We start from the raw sequence: 17993 nt of genomic DNA, 5'->3' as shown, positions 1-17993 counted from the left end.
GATTCAGTATCAGTTTTCCCCATCTAGTGCTCACGTACAACATATTTGTCTCAATTTCCATTAACTGGATTGGAGGGGGCTGATGGAAGCTGTAATCCAAAGCAAAAATAGGATTGAGGGGGGAAAAACTCTTTAGGGCATTCTTCAACTCATCATTAATTGCTGTTAACAATAAAAACAGGAGGGAGGAGCATATGAGTAAAATAGCAACTGTTCAATTCAGCTTTTTAAAAACAGAGAAAAAAAAGCTGCAAACCTCATATATATATATATATATGTATTTGTTCATTGGCAGTCACTGGGAAAAGCATATAAATATATATTTATATATTTATAGTATAAAAACTGTTTACCAATAATTAAAGTTTTAAAACAAGTTATATTGACCTTAATTCTACAAAGAGCTGAAAGACGAACAACTATTTAATCCTCTGTCAAATGAACATCCACTGACATTACAGCTTCTTAGTTTGTTATAAATCCTATTTTTATTGAGAATGTAATGCACCAACTGTTAAAAATTCTAATTCTTTGTGAAACTAAGCTCCAGATCGCATTGCAAGAATGTGGTTAAGAAAAAAAATGCTGGCTTTCAAGGGGGGACAATCCCAGTCATCTGAATGCAGTGATGTAGGCCACAAAGGTGTCTGACTTTCTTTCTCAGGTTAAAACCCACCACAGCAGGCTTGGGGAGGAGGGCAGTGAAGAATAAGGACTTTTGGTGCAGAATGCCTCTGCCCACAAATCCTTGCCTGTCTTTAGAATAAATGGCTAGTCCTGAATATCAAGAGGATAATTCATAATCTTCATAATCACTCAATAATCAGAGGATGAGTCGTTTACTGTGACAAGAGAAACACTGACTGTCAAAATAAAGGATTATTAATTGTCTACTGGGCAGCCCTACTGTAGAATTAAAAAGGTTACCTGCCATGGTGGAAAACAGAGCAAGTGGTCACTTTTCATGTGCTGGTGTTTATTCGCCTTCCATTCTCAAAGAATTTCATTTCTCTTTAATAGTTTAAGAATAAAAGGGAATCTAAGTTGCTACAACTGCTGTGGGAAACACCCATGTTATTACCAGTAAAACTAGCAGAAAAGCTTTAACCACAACATTCTCAGGGCAACCATCAAATTATTTAACAACCAAAAAGCTTAATCCAATATATATTTCTAAATACATTATTGAGCCAACTATCTTTCACTTAATCTTAACTTTTTACTATTGCCTGCTTCTAATTCCAGACAAGAACTAGCAATGTAGTTTGCTATGGCAATACTTATATTGGTGATTTCTTCTATTGGGTTTACTGTGATAAATATGGTGTAAAACATTAGAAAAAATCCTCAATTATTATTCTTTATATAAAATCACCATTCCAAAACAATACACTAAATCAATTATTGCCATCTTTCCAATTGGAAAGGTGCACACCATAAACCTGTTGGCACTGTTGAGAAGTCTGTAAGATGAAGCCCACACATCCAGAAGTTGCCAAGATTGACTAACACTGCTCTACAACGAGCTCTCGAATGAGATACTCAATTACTTCCTACATGAAAAATGTATTTTTCTAGACAAATGAGGACTACATACTGACCTACTGACAAGGCAATCCTTTGGTGTAAGAGAAGAAGAAGAATAACCATGTTTGAAGTCTTTTCTTTTTTAAAAAAACTCCCTAAGGAGTATTTTTTTTAACCACCAACCACAATGAGAATTTCTCTAAGCTTCGTGAGTAGTTTCTGGGCTTTAATTTTGGTAATAACAATAGACCATAGTACAGGGATGTCAAACTTCCATCGTAAAGTGACGTATTGGGACTTTTTTTCCCCTTAGTTAAACTGGGCATGGGCGTGGCCAGCACGTAACACATCCAGCCCACAGGCTGGGAGTTTGACAGCCCTGCCATAGTAGCTTGCAGATCCCACTTCCTGCCCTGACACAATGCTGACATATCCATATTGGTTCCACAGGTGCAGCAGCTGTGATAGAATTTGCTAACTACTGGAACAAGAAGTCCCATCTCCAGTCCACCCTGGTCACCTGTAAAAATATGTGCCTGCATTTTGAAGCTGGTAGGACATATTTATATATTTATGCTTGCCTTTTTAAGCTCCTTCATACAGCTGGAAGAATAGAAATGCTTTAAAGGAATAAAGGTGGATGGTCTCCAAAGTTTCTATATTGTAGATCTATCCAAGGTTGAGAAAACACTTTCTCCTGAATATTAAATGCAAATAAGATTTCTAAGAATGCACCAATATACAAGTATAGTCATTAATTCCCATCTCATTCAGTATAGTAAGAAAGTTGAGAAATATTTGGTTAAATTCCAGCAAGGTGAATTCCCTGTGGCGCTAACCCTAGCAAAGCTTTTATGTCATTTTGATTTATGTAATCTGCAAACTTATGTTAATTGCTGTTTCTTTATTTTCTTAACTAATTTTATTTTACAGTATTCCTACAGCATTTTATATTCTGTATATTCTTCATGTTTTTGAGTACAATAATTATAGAAGTGGTAAAGTCATTAGAATAGCAGTCACAGACTATGTAATCAAGATCAATAATTTAAAAATGTCAAACAAAACCAAGAGAAAACAAGAGCAAACAAGTAAGTTCTAATTGTTGATGAAAAGCTTCCACAGTGAAAGCTGGCTTAATTTCCATCAGAAGGTTGTTCATTTGGTGGATGCTTTCACAAGAGACTGTGGGGCTGGGCTTCATAGCCAGATAACATCAGATAGTCTTAATATATTGAACAAGGCACTCTCAGCAGACTATCATGATCGCATAAATATGAAAGAAAATAAGCAGTTCCTCAAAAAACTTGCAACTTACAAACTTATCAATCAACATCACCTGGGAGATGTCTTAATAGCCTTTAGCAAAGGTTTTATGAGAAGCCTAGCTCTGGTGTTCTGTACTAGCTGCGGGCTGAAATCTCTCTCTCAGGAAGCGCCTCACAGAAAACATACTACCGTAATGGCCAAACTACAAGTTGCTTGAATATGGTGGCAAGGAATTTGTTTCTGTAAATGTTGTGTCATGTCAGGTTGCTTTGGATACTGTGGCCTTCACTGACATACATTAATGATTACATGTGTTCCTGCAGATGAAGGACAACCCATGGATGAGTATTAATGTTATAGGTAGTCTTTGACTTACAACCATTTATTTAGTGACTGTTCAAAGTTACAAAGGCATTGTAAAAAGAGACTTATTACCATTTTTCACACTTACAACCACTGCAGCACCACCACAGCCACATGATCAAAGTTTGGGCACTTGGCATGTATTTATGACAGTTGGACTATCCCAAGGTTGTGTGATCACCATCTGTAACCTTCCCAGTCAATGGGGAAGCCAGATTCATTTAACAGCCACAATTCACTTAACAGCTGCTTAACCACTATGGAAAAATGTCAGAAAATGGGGCAAAACTCAATTAACTACCTTGTTCAGTGATGGCAATTTCAGGCTCAATTGTGATCACAGGTTGAGGACTACCTGTACTGTGTTGCAAGATAAGCACAGATAGTCCTCAACTTACAGCCAATCCTTTTATGCCCTTTGGAGTTACAAAGGTCTCTGAATGGATGTGTTATAGGTAGTAAAGCATTTCTGGTCATTGTAAAATGTCATTGCCCCCATGGTCACATGACCAAATTTTGGGGCTTGTCACCTATCTTAACTTTACAACCAGTTGCCGTGTCCCATGGTCACGTAACTGCAATTTGCAACGTTCTTTGATGGCTTCCAGCAAAAAACAAACAAACAAACAAACAAAAAACGCCCTTTCAGGAGAATGGGTTCACCTAAAAGCTGCACTGTTTGTTTAATGACTGTGACATCACTTATCAGCCATGGTGATTTGCTTAATGAGCCCCATAAAAAATTTAAAAACAAAATGATCCAATCACATGAGTCCCTTGACTTATGACCTCATGACTGAATTTCCGGTCCCAACTGTGGTCATAAATCAAGGGCTACCTGAAAGCTTCCAGCAGAATACTTTTCTTCACTATTAATTCAATTTCACCTTCTTAAGGGTTAAGATGACTTTCATGAATATTTTTGTTTTATTGATATGCATTGTTAATAACACTTTTTTTTTACTAATTTACTTTCAAATGCTTCTAAATCCTATGCCATATAGTCCACCTTTTAAAAGACTTGTTCTGTAAATGATGGACAGTATTTTAGACAGTGCTGTTAGTGAAACAAGACTCTGAAAACATACAGGAATATGCATCTGCTTACAAACAAACATCCCGTTTTGTTTCATCCTGAAATGCCTGCTTGAAATTTGTTGTAACATGCTGACTTATCAATGATACCAATTCTCCCCTCTCCCACCCTTCGCAGAAAGATACATTTTCTGTGGATATAAATACTGTTAAAATGAGCCCATAAAAATGTCGATGTTTCTCTAATATTTACAATGTCCCTGATAGATTTTTGGCACCTTTGACCATTTATGTAATGTTATGTTAATGTTAAAATGTTGAATAATATCAATACCCACACACATACACACTCTTACATTTAGCTAGGTGTTGTTGTTTTTAAATGGTCACGTAATGTATTAAACTAAGTAGAATGATCAAACATCAAAGAAGGATGAATCACACCTAGGGGAATAAATTCTAACTACGCTTATTCCGACACAGAGGACCTTGAAATGCTTCACTGAAGCAATATTTTGAACTTCTGAAGTTGTGGATTTATCTGAAATGTTGTAGGGTCACCTGCTCAAGTAGAGGGTTGGACTAGAACACCTTAGAGGTTCTACAGTCTAATAAATAATTTAAACAATAAATTCTTTGAGCTATTAATAAACTGTTCTTTGTAATATAAATTTCAGAAAATTTACAAAAATTGAAAAATCAAACAAAAATACAATAAATCAGTAAGTTTTTATGTCTTTAAAGTCAAAACCTGTTGCTAACTGGCTAATACCAATGAAGAGGCAATGGATCAGGTTTGATGCAGTTTTCTTGACTCAAAGCTTCATGTTCAAGCAACGTTCATCTTTTAATTCTGTATTACAACATTTCTGCCCAAACCTGTAAAATGATCAATACACTTTCCAGATGGAAAAGCCACTAAGGTGTGGATTAATCTGAATGTTGCTCTCAAAATTCAAATCTGCCATTATGTTCGGATTCAAGAGCCTACTCCACAAATCAGGACAAGATGTAATGGATGGAAACTTATCAAATAGTGATCCAACCTAGAACTAACAAGAAATTTCCTGACACAATTAACCAGTGAAATAGCTTGCCTGCAGAAGTTGTGGGTGGTGCAACACTGGAGATTTTTAAGAGACCGTCATCTCGAGACAGCTTGAGACAGCCATTTGTTCAGAATGGTATAGAGAAAAAAGCTAACCTTTTTGCCATTGGTGCCAAAAGTGGGAGGAGTGCAGTGGGGTGTCGCACATGTGCCCACACCCATAATTCTATGCTCCACACACCCCCGCACATGTGCGAGCGACTGCCCTGCATTCCCCCTGCTTTTGGCACGTGATGGCACGGTGGGTCTGGTAGGCCCGTTTTTTGCTCTCCCCAGGTTCCAGGCCCTGGAGGCACGAAATGGCCCATTTGTCAACTTCCGGTGCGACCACCATCACAGGTATAGAGTCTCCTGTTTAAGCAAGGGGATGGACTAGAAAACCTTCAAGGTCCCTTCCAACTCTGTTATTCTGTATTCTTAAGAGCCTTATTATCAAATATGATTAATCTTTTTATAATGGCCTTGTATGTTACATTCCTTTTATTTCTCAATTCTCATATAACTTTTAAATGAAAATATAGTACACTTAAGACTGCAATGACAACAATATAAAAGAGGATAGAGAATTTTCAGCACTTGGAGATTCATACCCTAAACCCTTTTTTAATATCAAGGACCCAGAGGTTTACATTTAACAGGAAGCCTCCCAGAAAGATGGAATTTATCAGATTTGTTTGAATTGATTTTACAGAGGGTACTATCTACCTTTCCTGTTACAGAAGCACACATGCTTTTAGCTGTCCCTTTGGAAAATACCCTGAAGGTTCAGTATTCCCAAGTGTTATAACAGCAACAACCATTTGGTATGAAGATTGTTTCTATCAATCCTAAAATAATGAGGAAAACATGAACATATTTAAATGTAAAAGAGATACTCACAAGAGTATCTTACAAGCTTCACTGTTGGATCCACCCATTGAATCATAGTAGGTGATGGTTTTTTTCCTGAAGTCAGTAACCTAAACAAGGCAAAAATTCTGTATCAAGACATTGGCATAATCTTTCGCAGAACTATGTATTTTTGACACATTTGGGATAATGCAGGAAACAGAATGAAAAAGTGTTTCAAAAGCAAGCATTTGGGAAAGTAAAAATGCAAAAATGAAAAGCCACCATAAAAAATGAATTTAGAATGCATTCAGAACAGACAAGGGACATTTGAAAGAGCTGGTGTGAATTCACTTGAATATTTACACAAATATACATAATATACTCACTGCTAGGCACCAATGGACACCAAGGTGAATAGGAACCAATAGAATGTCCACAGAAAATATATCTACTTTTTTAGTCCAACGTTTTACAGCTGAATACCCAGCAGTTTTTAACTTGGTGAAGAAAAATGTGTTAAATGCATGAACGGTTGGAAAGCCTTTCTGTTTACTCCTCTCCATCAGCATATTCATGTAGAAATTAATAATCTGTGTGTGAGAGAAATACATGTTAGTATTTGGTTGTTTTTTTTCAAACAGCTTATCTATTACTAAAAAGCATCTATCTACAGGTATATGCCACTAAAAAACTTACATCATGACCCTGGGTTAAACAGTGCATCATAGAGCAACAATTTTAGAACCAAGTACCTCTAATGGGCTAATTTACAGAATGCATCCAAAGTCCAGGACCCATGACTCCTAAAGTAATTAAATTTGGGGGAGTTGTAGGTGCTTTAGTGTTACTGACTGCTGCTGTGCTGTTGCAGTGTCATGTGATCTTCATTTTCATCTATGTCATGAGTTTCCCAGCCAGTCTCACAATCCCTCACTCTCCCCCATCCAGCAGCAGCCATTTACTTGCCTGCAAGGAAGGGGAAGAAAGGAAAGGAGGAAGATTCCAGTGCTTCCTGCCATCTTAACATAAGGAAATTCAAGGGGGAAACCAGAAGGAAATCAGAAACTGCTTCTTCTCCAATGGCGCTTTATTTTTTTTTGCTTGCCCTTGGTTATTGTGTTTCTCTTTTTAGGAAATATCTAACTGTTGATGAGGTGTACCCAGCCTGGCCCTTCACAAGACAGTTGCTGCCACAGAAACCCTTCTTCCTAAGGTCTCATGAAGAAAATACTGTTTCCCCTAAAATAAGACATCTCCTAATAATAAGGCCAGTCAGGCTTTTGAGTGCATGTGCTAAAATAAGCCCCCCCAAAAAAACATATTTAAACGCATGTGTTAGCCTCCGCTCGCCTATCTTCACTGTGAATCTGACAGCATGCACAGCTGGTCCCCGCCATTTCCTCTGGTTAGGGTTAGGGAGACAGAGCTGGAAATCAGCTAAGACAGCAAGAGGAGCCCTGTCTTGCTCCACGTGCCCTAAAATAATAAGACATCCCTAAAAATAAGGCCAAGCACTTATTTCTGGGTTCAAAGAAATATAAGACAGGAAAACACAGTATGTATGATTTCAAGAAAGACTCTCAAAGGATCAGGCCAGGACTGTTTGATTAGCAGTGGGAGCAAGAAGATGACAAAGGTCATCTGGGGATGATGGCATACAGGAAGGCAGCAGCTGCGGAGTGCAGTGGGCCAAAGGGCAGAAATGGAGTGGGGAGTCAAGGGATGGCATAGCGCTCCATGGCATAGGGCCGGGCTACTTACGGGACCGCCTGCTGCTACCGAATACCTCTCACCAACCCGTGCGCTCTCACAGAGAGGGACTCCTCAGGGTGCCGTCAGCTAGACAGTGCCATTTGGCGACACCCAGGGGAAGGGCCTTCTCTGTGGGGGCTCCCACCCTTTGGAACGAACTCCCCCCAGGACTTCGTCAACTTCCGGACCTCCGAACCTTCCGCCGCGAGCTTAAAACACATCTATTCATCTGCGCAGGACTGGACTAGATTTTAAATTTAGGTTTTAATGGGGTTTTATTATATATACTGTTCTTTTTAATTATTTGGCTATGTGGAATAAGTTTTTTAATTGTTATTTTATTCTGTATTTATATGTACCTTTTTATTTGCCTGTGAACCGCCCTGAGTCCCTAGGGAGATAGGGCGGTATACAAATACGAAAAATAAATAAATAAATAAATAAATGGGAAAAGTTGAAGAATCTCTGCAGTTTTAAATATGGGCAGACTGCCAAGCACCCATATTCTGTCATGTGACTAAGGAGGGCACTGCAACTGTCATAACTTTGCAGATTGGGCAGGTGCCATTCATTCAGCGCCTCTTTAATTTCAAATGGTCACTGAACAAATGAGCATGACTTAAGGTATACTACCTGTACAAATCTCACTATACTACATAACAGAGAAAAATGGATGTAAGTTATTTTTAAAAAGTAGATTTCAACTGAACATTAAGGGGAAAATTCCTAACAGTAAGAATAGAGCAGTTAAACAGTAGAGCCAATTATCCGGAGCAGTGGTGAAGGTATTTGAATGATGGATAGACAGCCACCCTTCTGGATAGAGGAAGGACTCAAAGAGCCTTCACAATTCATGAGTTTAAAAATTATGTTTGAAACAGAGACTGAAGATTTACCTCATCATTGAGCCAGTTGAGATGTTTAAGAGTCTGAATGTCTTTCCGAGTGATAGTTAATCGGAAGGCTTCACTCAACACTTCATCCTGGTTTCCACTTCGTAACACATTTTTTATTTCTTTCTCCATTTCCTATAAATTGTTAACAGGAAAGAGAACTGGGTCTCACTGACATTTTTAATCCAAACTGAAAATCAAGACTCCTGATGAAAAACTTCATTATGAAGGATAGTGCCAAAATGCAGAGTGAGAAATATGGGTCGGACATACTCAAAGCTTAGGAGGGGAAGGCTATGGAACAGGAAGATTATTATATATTGAAAAAGGTTTCACATAATTATGTTCTACAAATTATTTTTTTCTTGGAAAAGTCCGGAAAGGTTTTGATTATCTCCTATATATTTTAATATTGCACTTAAAAAAGAATGAAATTAAGGGGTTTTCCCCCCACTGGAGGAAAGCTGATAACACAGGAAACAAAACTACTAGCAATATCAAATTAGGCTAAAATACCATCCCCCAAAATCTAGTTTTTGATGAAATAGAGAATTTCAAAACAGGACAGAGCATGTTATCACAGAGATACGCTATGAAGAGACACAGCTTAAAAATAACTTTAGCACAACAATTGTTCAACTCTATAAACTACTGTCCAGGTATTTATTTTACCAAGGCATTAAGATTTTTTTACCATTAATCTAAAAACTAACCTCAGTAATTTCAGGAAATTCATCTTCACTATTTGCTGTCTTATTATCTTCTGGAACAATGGTGACAGGAATTTCCTTTTCAAGAGGAACTCGAAGATGTAAGTTTATTGACTCGGGTACTGAGGTCTCTTTCTGCAGTCTCTAAAAAGATAATTAAAATAGTGATACTTATCATTAAGTGGGCAATCCCAGATGTCTGTGGACAGGAATTGCCATCAAATTGCCCACCTCTATTGTCTGGATTCTTACATTAGTTGATGCAGTCATCAAACCTATCTGGAATTATGGTTATATGAAGTTAAAGTCCATATCAACAAGAGGGAAATCTAATGACTGTTCATAAATATGGTAAGCTTGCTGAGAACTTCTCAGTTTCCAATTTAATCTATAAACCTCTTTGTCTATAACCTTCAACTAGGTGAGAAGGTGCACTATAGGGCAACAATTTTTGAATCAAGATACCTCAAACAGGCCAATTTAAAGAATGTGTCCAATATCTAGGACCCATTACTCCTGTGGGATTGAAATTTCAAGGATGTTCAGACCAGCTGTATTGGGAAACTTGTGGCCACTGCAGCAACACTAATGTGCTCAGTGGTGGGATTCAAGTAATTTAACAACCGGTTCTCTGACCTGATGATTTCTTCCAACAACCAGTTTGCCACACTGCTCAGTAAGTTAACAACCGGTTCTCCCAAAGTGGTGCGAACTGGCTGAATCCCACCACTGGATGTGCTGCTCTGCAGTGCCACCATGGTGATGTGATTATGATTTTTGACACTCCCTTCCAGCTCCCCACAAGCAAAGTCAACGGGGAAGCCAGCAGGAAGTCAGATGTCACTCCCACTGCTTTTTTGGTTACCTATGGTCATTCTCTTACTCTATTTAGGGAAGTAAATACAGTAGAACTCTGGTCACGAACGCTTCTGACCACTACCAAATCGGGTTCCAACCAAAAAGTCACACATTTATTTTTTTTCCGCAGCCGATTTCCCCCTCCATGCCATTTTTAAGGTTCGGGTTACAACCAAAGTTATGGAATGAATTATGGTCATGACCGGAGGTTCTACTGTACCTATGAAACAATGACCAAACATGGGTCAACTAGCATGCATTAAAGGTAATACAAAAGATTCAGATGGCAATTTTAAGGGAAACTATGTATCCATCAATTATTATCATTCATAGCAAAGTCAGAAGGCACCTGGAAAATCAGACACCTTTCTCAGCTCTAATATAATTTCAATGATGAGCTTTTAAAAACAATAACCATGTTGAGTTTTCTCACCTGATTCTGAAGCTGCAATGCCAAGGCTTTCTGCTCCTCTATATGTCTCAATCTCTCACGGGCTCGGGAGTCATATACACTGGTTCTAGATAGAAGTTTTTACACAACAAACTAAATATTGAGAATTACCAACCATGAAAATTCATTTTTGCACACTTTAGTTATGCCTGTCTTATTATTTCTTTCAGCTTCTGCTCCTTCCTTATGGGAAGGTTGCTATGAGATATAGGATGGGGAATGCTGGGTGAATGTGTCATGTCTCCTAACCTAATTGCTAGTCCTATTGAACACCCACACACATCTTTAATTTAAGGTAGGCAACTTGCATACTGCACACTGGGACTTCATTTGCATTTCACCGGTAATTCCTAGATCAAACTGGCATTCTGTAGCAAATAGTCAGATTCAGGCCATGTGGGGGCAGTTTTAAGGTATCCTCCTAGACCCCTGAAAAGTAAACAGGAGGGAAAAAAAGGAATGCACTCCTTCTAGTAATGTCACAGCAATATTCCAGTTCTTCAGAAAGTCAGAAGGGTGAATTGTGGCAACAATCTTCTAAATATTGCCCAAATTTAACTGAAAAATCTACAAGAAAAGATCTAATAGTACAGACTAAGATTTGGTTCTGGGATTTGAATGCTCATTTTTCTGTTTTAAAACGTAAAAGATTTGTATTTACCTGTGAAAGCTCTACAATATTGGTATGTAAATAGAAAAGTGATTTCACAGGCGATTTATTTATTTATCATGCTTCTTAACTGCCCATCTCCCTCACAGATTTTTCATAGTGATTTCTATAAAATATTTTCAGTCTTGAGACCACAGATTGATAAATTAAAGTCCCATATATATGCTTTGGTCTCTCAGATATTCTATCCTATGTGATCCTATGTAATATACAACAAAGATATGTGAACCTAACGTGTAGTTTTCTTCCCTCGTTAGCAATAGGGATTCAGACTGCCTAGCTTCTTTACAGTAATGGAAAAGGAAACAGAAACAATTTTTTTTGCTAGTCAAATCAAGAAGATAAATTTAGCTTTAAGAAAGGCTAAACTAGAGAGACAAGGGCTAAATAGCTGATTATATAATGAGTTTATGAAGAACAACTATAATAAGGGTTTAAAAATGGAATGTACTTACAATTCTTTTATCCACAATTCAGCCTCAAAGAAAGGTGTACTAAAAGGAAAGCAGAAAGAATTAATGCTTCTTTCAGGAAAAAGGAAACAAGTATTAAAGCTAAATTCAATTGTAGTGCTAAGACAGAAGAAAATATCAAGAGCAGTACACTAAGTCAAATTGTGCACTTGGCAACCAAACAAAAATTTCTACCAAAAATTTACTAGCAATTTCAGAACATTATTGGAGCCAGCGATTGGGAAAAGGTCATACTTTCTGCTTAAGTGATACTGCATATATAAAAAGCCATGGGAAACAGAATGCTTCAGTAAATGGTACTGCGAATGGACTATAGAAAAACTTTGAAACAGCAGCAGAGTTGAAAAGCAGTGAAAATCTGGAGAAAAGTCTGAGATACTTTTTAACATTCACAGTCTGGGGGCGGGGAACAAAAAAAACTTCTAAAATTTGAGATTTATTACATAAAACCACACCATTTGTACTTATTACTGATGCAGTAAAATGTTTATTCAAAGTAAACTAAGGCCAAATGGACAATCCCAACATCAGAAATATATAATGCTAAAGTCCCTCTGAAATTAATGGAGCGCTAATGAATTTGCTCTCCTTATTCTTAGTCTAAGCTGAACAAATTTACTTCAACCATTTTTTTTATTCTACTCCCCTCAAAACAATAAATTGTAGTTCCTACAAGTTAGAAAGCCCACTTGCCTTGGAGCTGGAGATCTGAAGTCTTTGCCATTTAGCATTATGATTGAATCACATCCTAGATCAAACAGAACAGGGCGCAAGATTCAACGTTACTCTGTACCAATAATTTTCTCCAAAACAGAATCCATACAATGACTGAATTCAGAGTTATTCAGTTAATTTAGGTACCAGGCTGGAAGAACTAACAAACCTGCATCTGAGAATTAACAGTGCAGATGGCCTGGAAAAAATAGTAAGTCAAGAGTTTGGGGTCAGGAAATAAAACCCATAATATTTCAAAGTATATCAGTTGCTTTTACCTTCAGTCTGCACATCCAATGCTGGTAGATTTGTTTGTTGTATGGGTGTACTGGTCTTGGGATCAAAGTTAACATGGGAAGTAAAACTACAAACTGGTTGCGGCAGTGGTTTGTGAGAAAGATGCTCCTGCATCCTAAGACTGGATGTTGGGTTGCCCAGAGAGGGGCCACAAACATCAAAAGGTTTCATACATTTGTTTTCAGTTTCTTTCGTAGTTTTTTTATTGGAACCTCCACACCTGGTCCTGAAAACGAAAGCAAAAGGCCAGAAATTTTGGAAACAAACTCGTAGACAATCAGATTATTCAATATATTTCAGAGACTCACAGGTGAAGAGACAATAATGAAGAGGCTTTGGAAGCTGACAGATTTTTCCCTGTAACCATTTGAATCAGCTGCCTGTATATTTCTTTCTCTTCTTCCCGAACTGTCTGGGGAGAAAAAAAATCCCATATGTTACCAGAAAGTACACAGTACAATAGTGTGTCCACATAGAAACATAATATTTTATAGGATGTAAAAGTGGTTTAAACTAATTTACAAAGTTGACAAAGCAAGTTTATATAATATGCAGAATAAATTAAGACCCTAAAACAAGCATCCATAAGCCTCATCACCAGGGACAAAAATAATCTCAATGTGAGAGCACAGATAAATGGTCATGTGCATAAATAAGAACAATTCCACAGAAATTTATTTATTTAGCATATGGCATTCCACAGAAAATAAGAATTTGGCTTATGGATAGTTGGTTATTCTATGAACACTTATATTTCACACATCTGAAGCACTTATTTATGGACATCTCTTAACAATGTCATCTTTTCAGAACTTCCGGTATGGCTCCGCTTCGTTGAGAAGCAGCTTTGATTAGGCTGCTAACTCCCTAGTCTGTAGAGCTGTCAGGACATCGTAAATCTGGTCCAACAGCTTGGAAATCTCTTCCCTCGGGCAAAGAGGGAGAGATGAGCATTCAGGCTGAAGTTGAGACACCCAAATATAGCCACAGAAAAAGCTTCTGAGGCTTGCGGGGAGCTCTCCTTCCATAGCCTAAAAAGCTCCAGATTGGGGGAGGCATCTGCCTTTTATGGCAGACGAAACGTAGCATCCAATTTCCACGGCACAAATTGATTTATGATGGATTGTAACGTGGACGGAGCAGAAACTGGAGTTCTAGCACTTGTTTGTAAGAAGACTGCAAGCCCCTGAGGATATATTTGTTGCGAAGATAGGAGAGAAGAAAGCAAATGGCGGTTTTGTGGAATGTGTGTACTGGAAACGAAAGTTAAAGAAATGCTTACTAACAGCTAGTGTCGAATTAGAAGATATATAGGAAGATACTGACTAAATGGAAGAAACGAGAATTTTATGATTTATATTTTTTCTTCTTCTTTGGGATTATAGTGATTTAGAAGAAAAGTTTTTTGAATTTTTCTTTTTGAATTTTTTTTTTTGGTCCGTTATTAAGTTATATTTTTAAAAAATGGCTTTTAAGCAAATAGTGCCAAAAGTCATTAAAAACTTTGAAATTTCTTCAGTTCAGATTCAAAAATTAAAAGAAGAAATCAAAAAGGAATTAAGAAATTCTTTACAGGAGTTTTTGGAGAGTCATTTTTTAGAAATAGATCAAAAATTTGATGAAATAGAGAAAGAGATGTTGGATTTTAAGGAAGTGGTGGAAGAGCAGAAGAGGGAAATGAAAATGGTAAAGGATGCAATTGCGTAAATATTAAGCTCTTGTATTCAGATGGAAGATGATCTTGCAGAAATTAATAAAGCTAATTTAGAGTTGCAAAGGAAAATAGAGGAAATTCAAAAGAATCAAAACAATTGGAACTTAGATAATAAGATGGAAGATATACAGGCAAAGGTAGATAGGGCAGATGAAGAAAGAGTAATATTACAATATAGATTAATGGAATATGCTATAAGGGTGAGTGGTTTGAAGCAAAATAGGAAGGAAAATTTAAAGAGATTTTACGCAAGCCTTTGCTCAGATAAAGGGTGTGGAGCCAGAAGATTTTGAGATTAATATTGAAAGAATTTATCGTGTTAATTCTTGGTGGGCAAGACAAAATAGAGTACCGAGGGATGTGGTTATTTATTTTACAACTAAAAAGGTTAGGTATGAAATTTTGCAAGCCTTTTATAAAAATAAATTTCAAATATTGGGACAAGATATAAAAATGATGAAGGAAATTCCTCCTAAAATGTTAAGAAAGAGAAGAGAATTTGCTTTTTTAGTGGATGAGTTTAAGAAACATCAGATATATTTTAGATGGGAAGTTCCAATGGGTTTGTCAGTGAATTTTAGAGGCAGAAAGTATTTTCTTAATTCAGTTATGAAAGCGAGACATTTTTATATTAATGTTTTAAAGAGTGGGAATCCTTTGTTGTTAGATGCTAAGTTAATTGGTTTGGAAATGATGGAAAATAGAATGGGAGAGGGGAGGAATGTTTAAGATGTGAATATGATGATTATGGTTAATTTTTGGAATTGATTTGTTTAGGATATAAATTATAGGATTTTGTTATTTGCTATTTGTATGGTATAAATCTATGGGATGATATTATTTAATTGTGAAGGATGGAAAGTGAAATTTATGAATTTTAGATAATGTGGATGTAATGATTTTAACTGTTTACTGTTATATTGTGGATGTAGTTTAAATGATTATTTGTTTTAATTGACACGTTTATAGATAGTAAAAGTTATGAAGTTAAGCTGGAAATATTATATTTGAGAGATTTTATTCGAAATGATATTTGATTGATGGAGTAGTATTGGAAGATTGGATATTAAATGTTATGACAATTGAAGAAATATATAAGTGATGAAAATTTGAATTTGAGAAGCTGGATTGTAATTTAAGAAATGGACTTATGAAATTTGAAGGAATATACAAGTGGGTGAAAAAATTTGAATTTTAGAAGATGGACTAATTTTTAAAATGGACTGTAAGAAGAACGGACATTAAATGTTATGGCAATTGAAGAAATATATAAGTGATGAAAATTTGAGTTCGAGAAGATGGACTGTAATTTGAGAAATGGACTTATGAAATTTGAAGGAATATACAAGTTGGGGAAAAAATTGAATTTGAGAAGATGGATTAATTTTAAAAATGGACTGTAAGAAGAAGTAATATGTGAAGTTGGTATTGCTTCTTTTCTTTTTTTTCTTTTTATTATTCTTTCCTATCTCTTTATTTTTATTGTGAGGGGATCTAAAGTTTTAAATTTTTAAAGGTGGGAGGTTATGTATATTTTGTATACTTTAGCTTGTGATTGTTGGTCATAATACCCGGTATATGCTCTGGGAAGTCTGGGGGAAGGGAGGAGGGGAAGGGAAATGATACATGGATTGATTATTAATGTACAGTAATTTTTGAAGATATGAAATTAAAATTTAAAATGATATTGGGGATGCTCAACTGCCATTTCAGAAAGAAAAAGAGAGAGGAGTAGAAGGAGGGAAGAAAGTAGGTAGGAAAGAGTAGAGAAGGAGGAGGGGAATAAGAAGGTTAGATAGGGTGGAAGAAGGGAGGAGTGGAGAAGGAGGAGAGGAAGTAGTAAAGTGAAGGAGATGAAGGATGTGAAAGTAGTAGAGTAGAGAGGGAGGTTGTGAAGAAAGGAAGTGGCAATCGGGCAGGCCTGAATCAGTAATAAATAAAAATTAATGATTAATGATGGATAATAGTTTGTACATAAATATAATGTTGGAAAATGGAAATAAAAATTATTTATAAAAAAAACAACAATGTCATCTTTTCTTATTCATCTTTTTTCTTGTTTAGGATTTTCTCACCAAAATAATGCCTTAGGCTTATTTACTTTTTATTGTTCTGTTCTTCTAGGTACTACTTCCTCTCTCAACCTAAAATCTAGGAGTTGAGCTAAAAGCAACCACACATTTATGTGAATGCTGCTCTTCTGTAAAATTAAGATAACTGAGTCAATCATTGTGAAATATTTCAACATTAACTTGGGAAAAAATCTATAACACAAGATAGATCGGGAAAATATATAAATGTCCTAGTCCAACAAAATTTAACTGTCTTCCTCCACCAAAGCAGCTTCAATTTATTTGTTTTCCTTTTTCACCTACCTCTTCTGCAGTGCTGATGAATCTTCTTTGAGACTTCTTGGGACTTAGTAAGCTCCGACGACATGATGGATTAGCAACGGACTTAATTGGAAAGGATTTTTCATAGGCAGAAATTTGACTATGGTGATTTGATTTTCCTACAAAGGAATTTGTAGTCATACTGCAGAAAAAAAAATGGTAAATCTTTTTAGCTAGTCTTATAAAGACATTCAGGTTTCAAGTATGCTTCTATGCAATCTAGAAAAACTCATATAAACCCTAGCAAACCAGTATTATTCTCTTTTAAAAAGAACAAACATACAGTACAGTGAAAAAAAATTCATAATGAACTCAGACTTATGTGCGGTAACAAGAAATGATGCGATACTGTGTTTCATACTGTATCAGTTTAACAATACTTTCTTGGAGGTTAGTGGATTCTACTGTTATAAGGGCAGTCTGAGTAAACAACTAAAGGATCCAAATAGTGGATTTTGATGATACTTCACACCTGAAATACAATATGCTAGTGTGAAAAAATAATCACTTCTTTGGCTGCAATAATTTACAACCAAATATTCCTGTAATTGGGATCAGAAACTTGATCCATTCGTCCATGGTGAGCTGCTTCAATTCCAGAACATTTGAGGTTTTCAAGTATGATCTGCTTATTTCAAGTCCTTCCACAATGTTTAGATGTTTATCTTTGACCTCTGACTTGATATTCCTCACTTTAAACTCTGAATTTAATGTTCTTCATCTAGTCTATTGCCATTTATATAATGGACATTGTTAAGTCTATATAGGATGGAAGGCTGGAAACCTCAAGCCTCCTTTCCCAGAAGCTCTCCTGGTCTTCAACCCCTGGCCCATCTCCTGCTTGGGGTTGTGGCTTGGCTTGGTAATTCCTAACCCGTATTCCAAGGGATGCCATACTTGGCATCTAGCCCGTTCACTTGAACGTGTAAGACAAT

The 17993-nt window shown here is 36.5% G+C and overlaps 1 protein-coding gene across 4 annotated transcripts in view; it reads right to left on the bottom strand.

Moving 5' to 3' along the window:
- Positions 1 to 1080: 1080 nt before the first annotated feature.
- SENP1 (SUMO specific peptidase 1) overlaps positions 1081 to 17993 on the bottom strand; it is a 28556-nt gene continuing 11643 nt past the window's right edge. For all 4 annotated transcript variants that reach the window (XM_058167986.1, XM_058167988.1, XM_058167989.1 and 1 more), the window contains exons 6-16: positions 17041 to 17200; positions 13260 to 13363; positions 12933 to 13177; positions 12634 to 12688; positions 11923 to 11961; positions 10780 to 10864; positions 9492 to 9632; positions 8782 to 8913; positions 6520 to 6723; positions 6182 to 6261; positions 1081 to 2224 (exon numbers count right to left, since the gene is read on the bottom strand). In XM_058167986.1, the coding sequence (XP_058023969.1) occupies positions 2197 to 2224; positions 6182 to 6261; positions 6520 to 6723; positions 8782 to 8913; positions 9492 to 9632; positions 10780 to 10864; positions 11923 to 11961; positions 12634 to 12688; positions 12933 to 13177; positions 13260 to 13363; positions 17041 to 17200 (1273 nt within the window). In that variant the 3' untranslated portion in view covers positions 1081 to 2196. The remainder of the gene's footprint in view (positions 2225 to 6181; positions 6262 to 6519; positions 6724 to 8781; positions 8914 to 9491; positions 9633 to 10779; positions 10865 to 11922; positions 11962 to 12633; positions 12689 to 12932; positions 13178 to 13259; positions 13364 to 17040; positions 17201 to 17993) is intronic.

The sequence above is a fragment of the Ahaetulla prasina genome, chromosome 2 (genome assembly GCF_028640845.1).
Source record: "Ahaetulla prasina isolate Xishuangbanna chromosome 2, ASM2864084v1, whole genome shotgun sequence".
NCBI classification, from domain to species: domain Eukaryota; kingdom Metazoa; phylum Chordata; class Lepidosauria; order Squamata; family Colubridae; genus Ahaetulla; species Ahaetulla prasina.
Note: the sequence above shows the minus strand (reverse complement) of the source record. Positions and strands in the feature narration are given on the sequence as shown.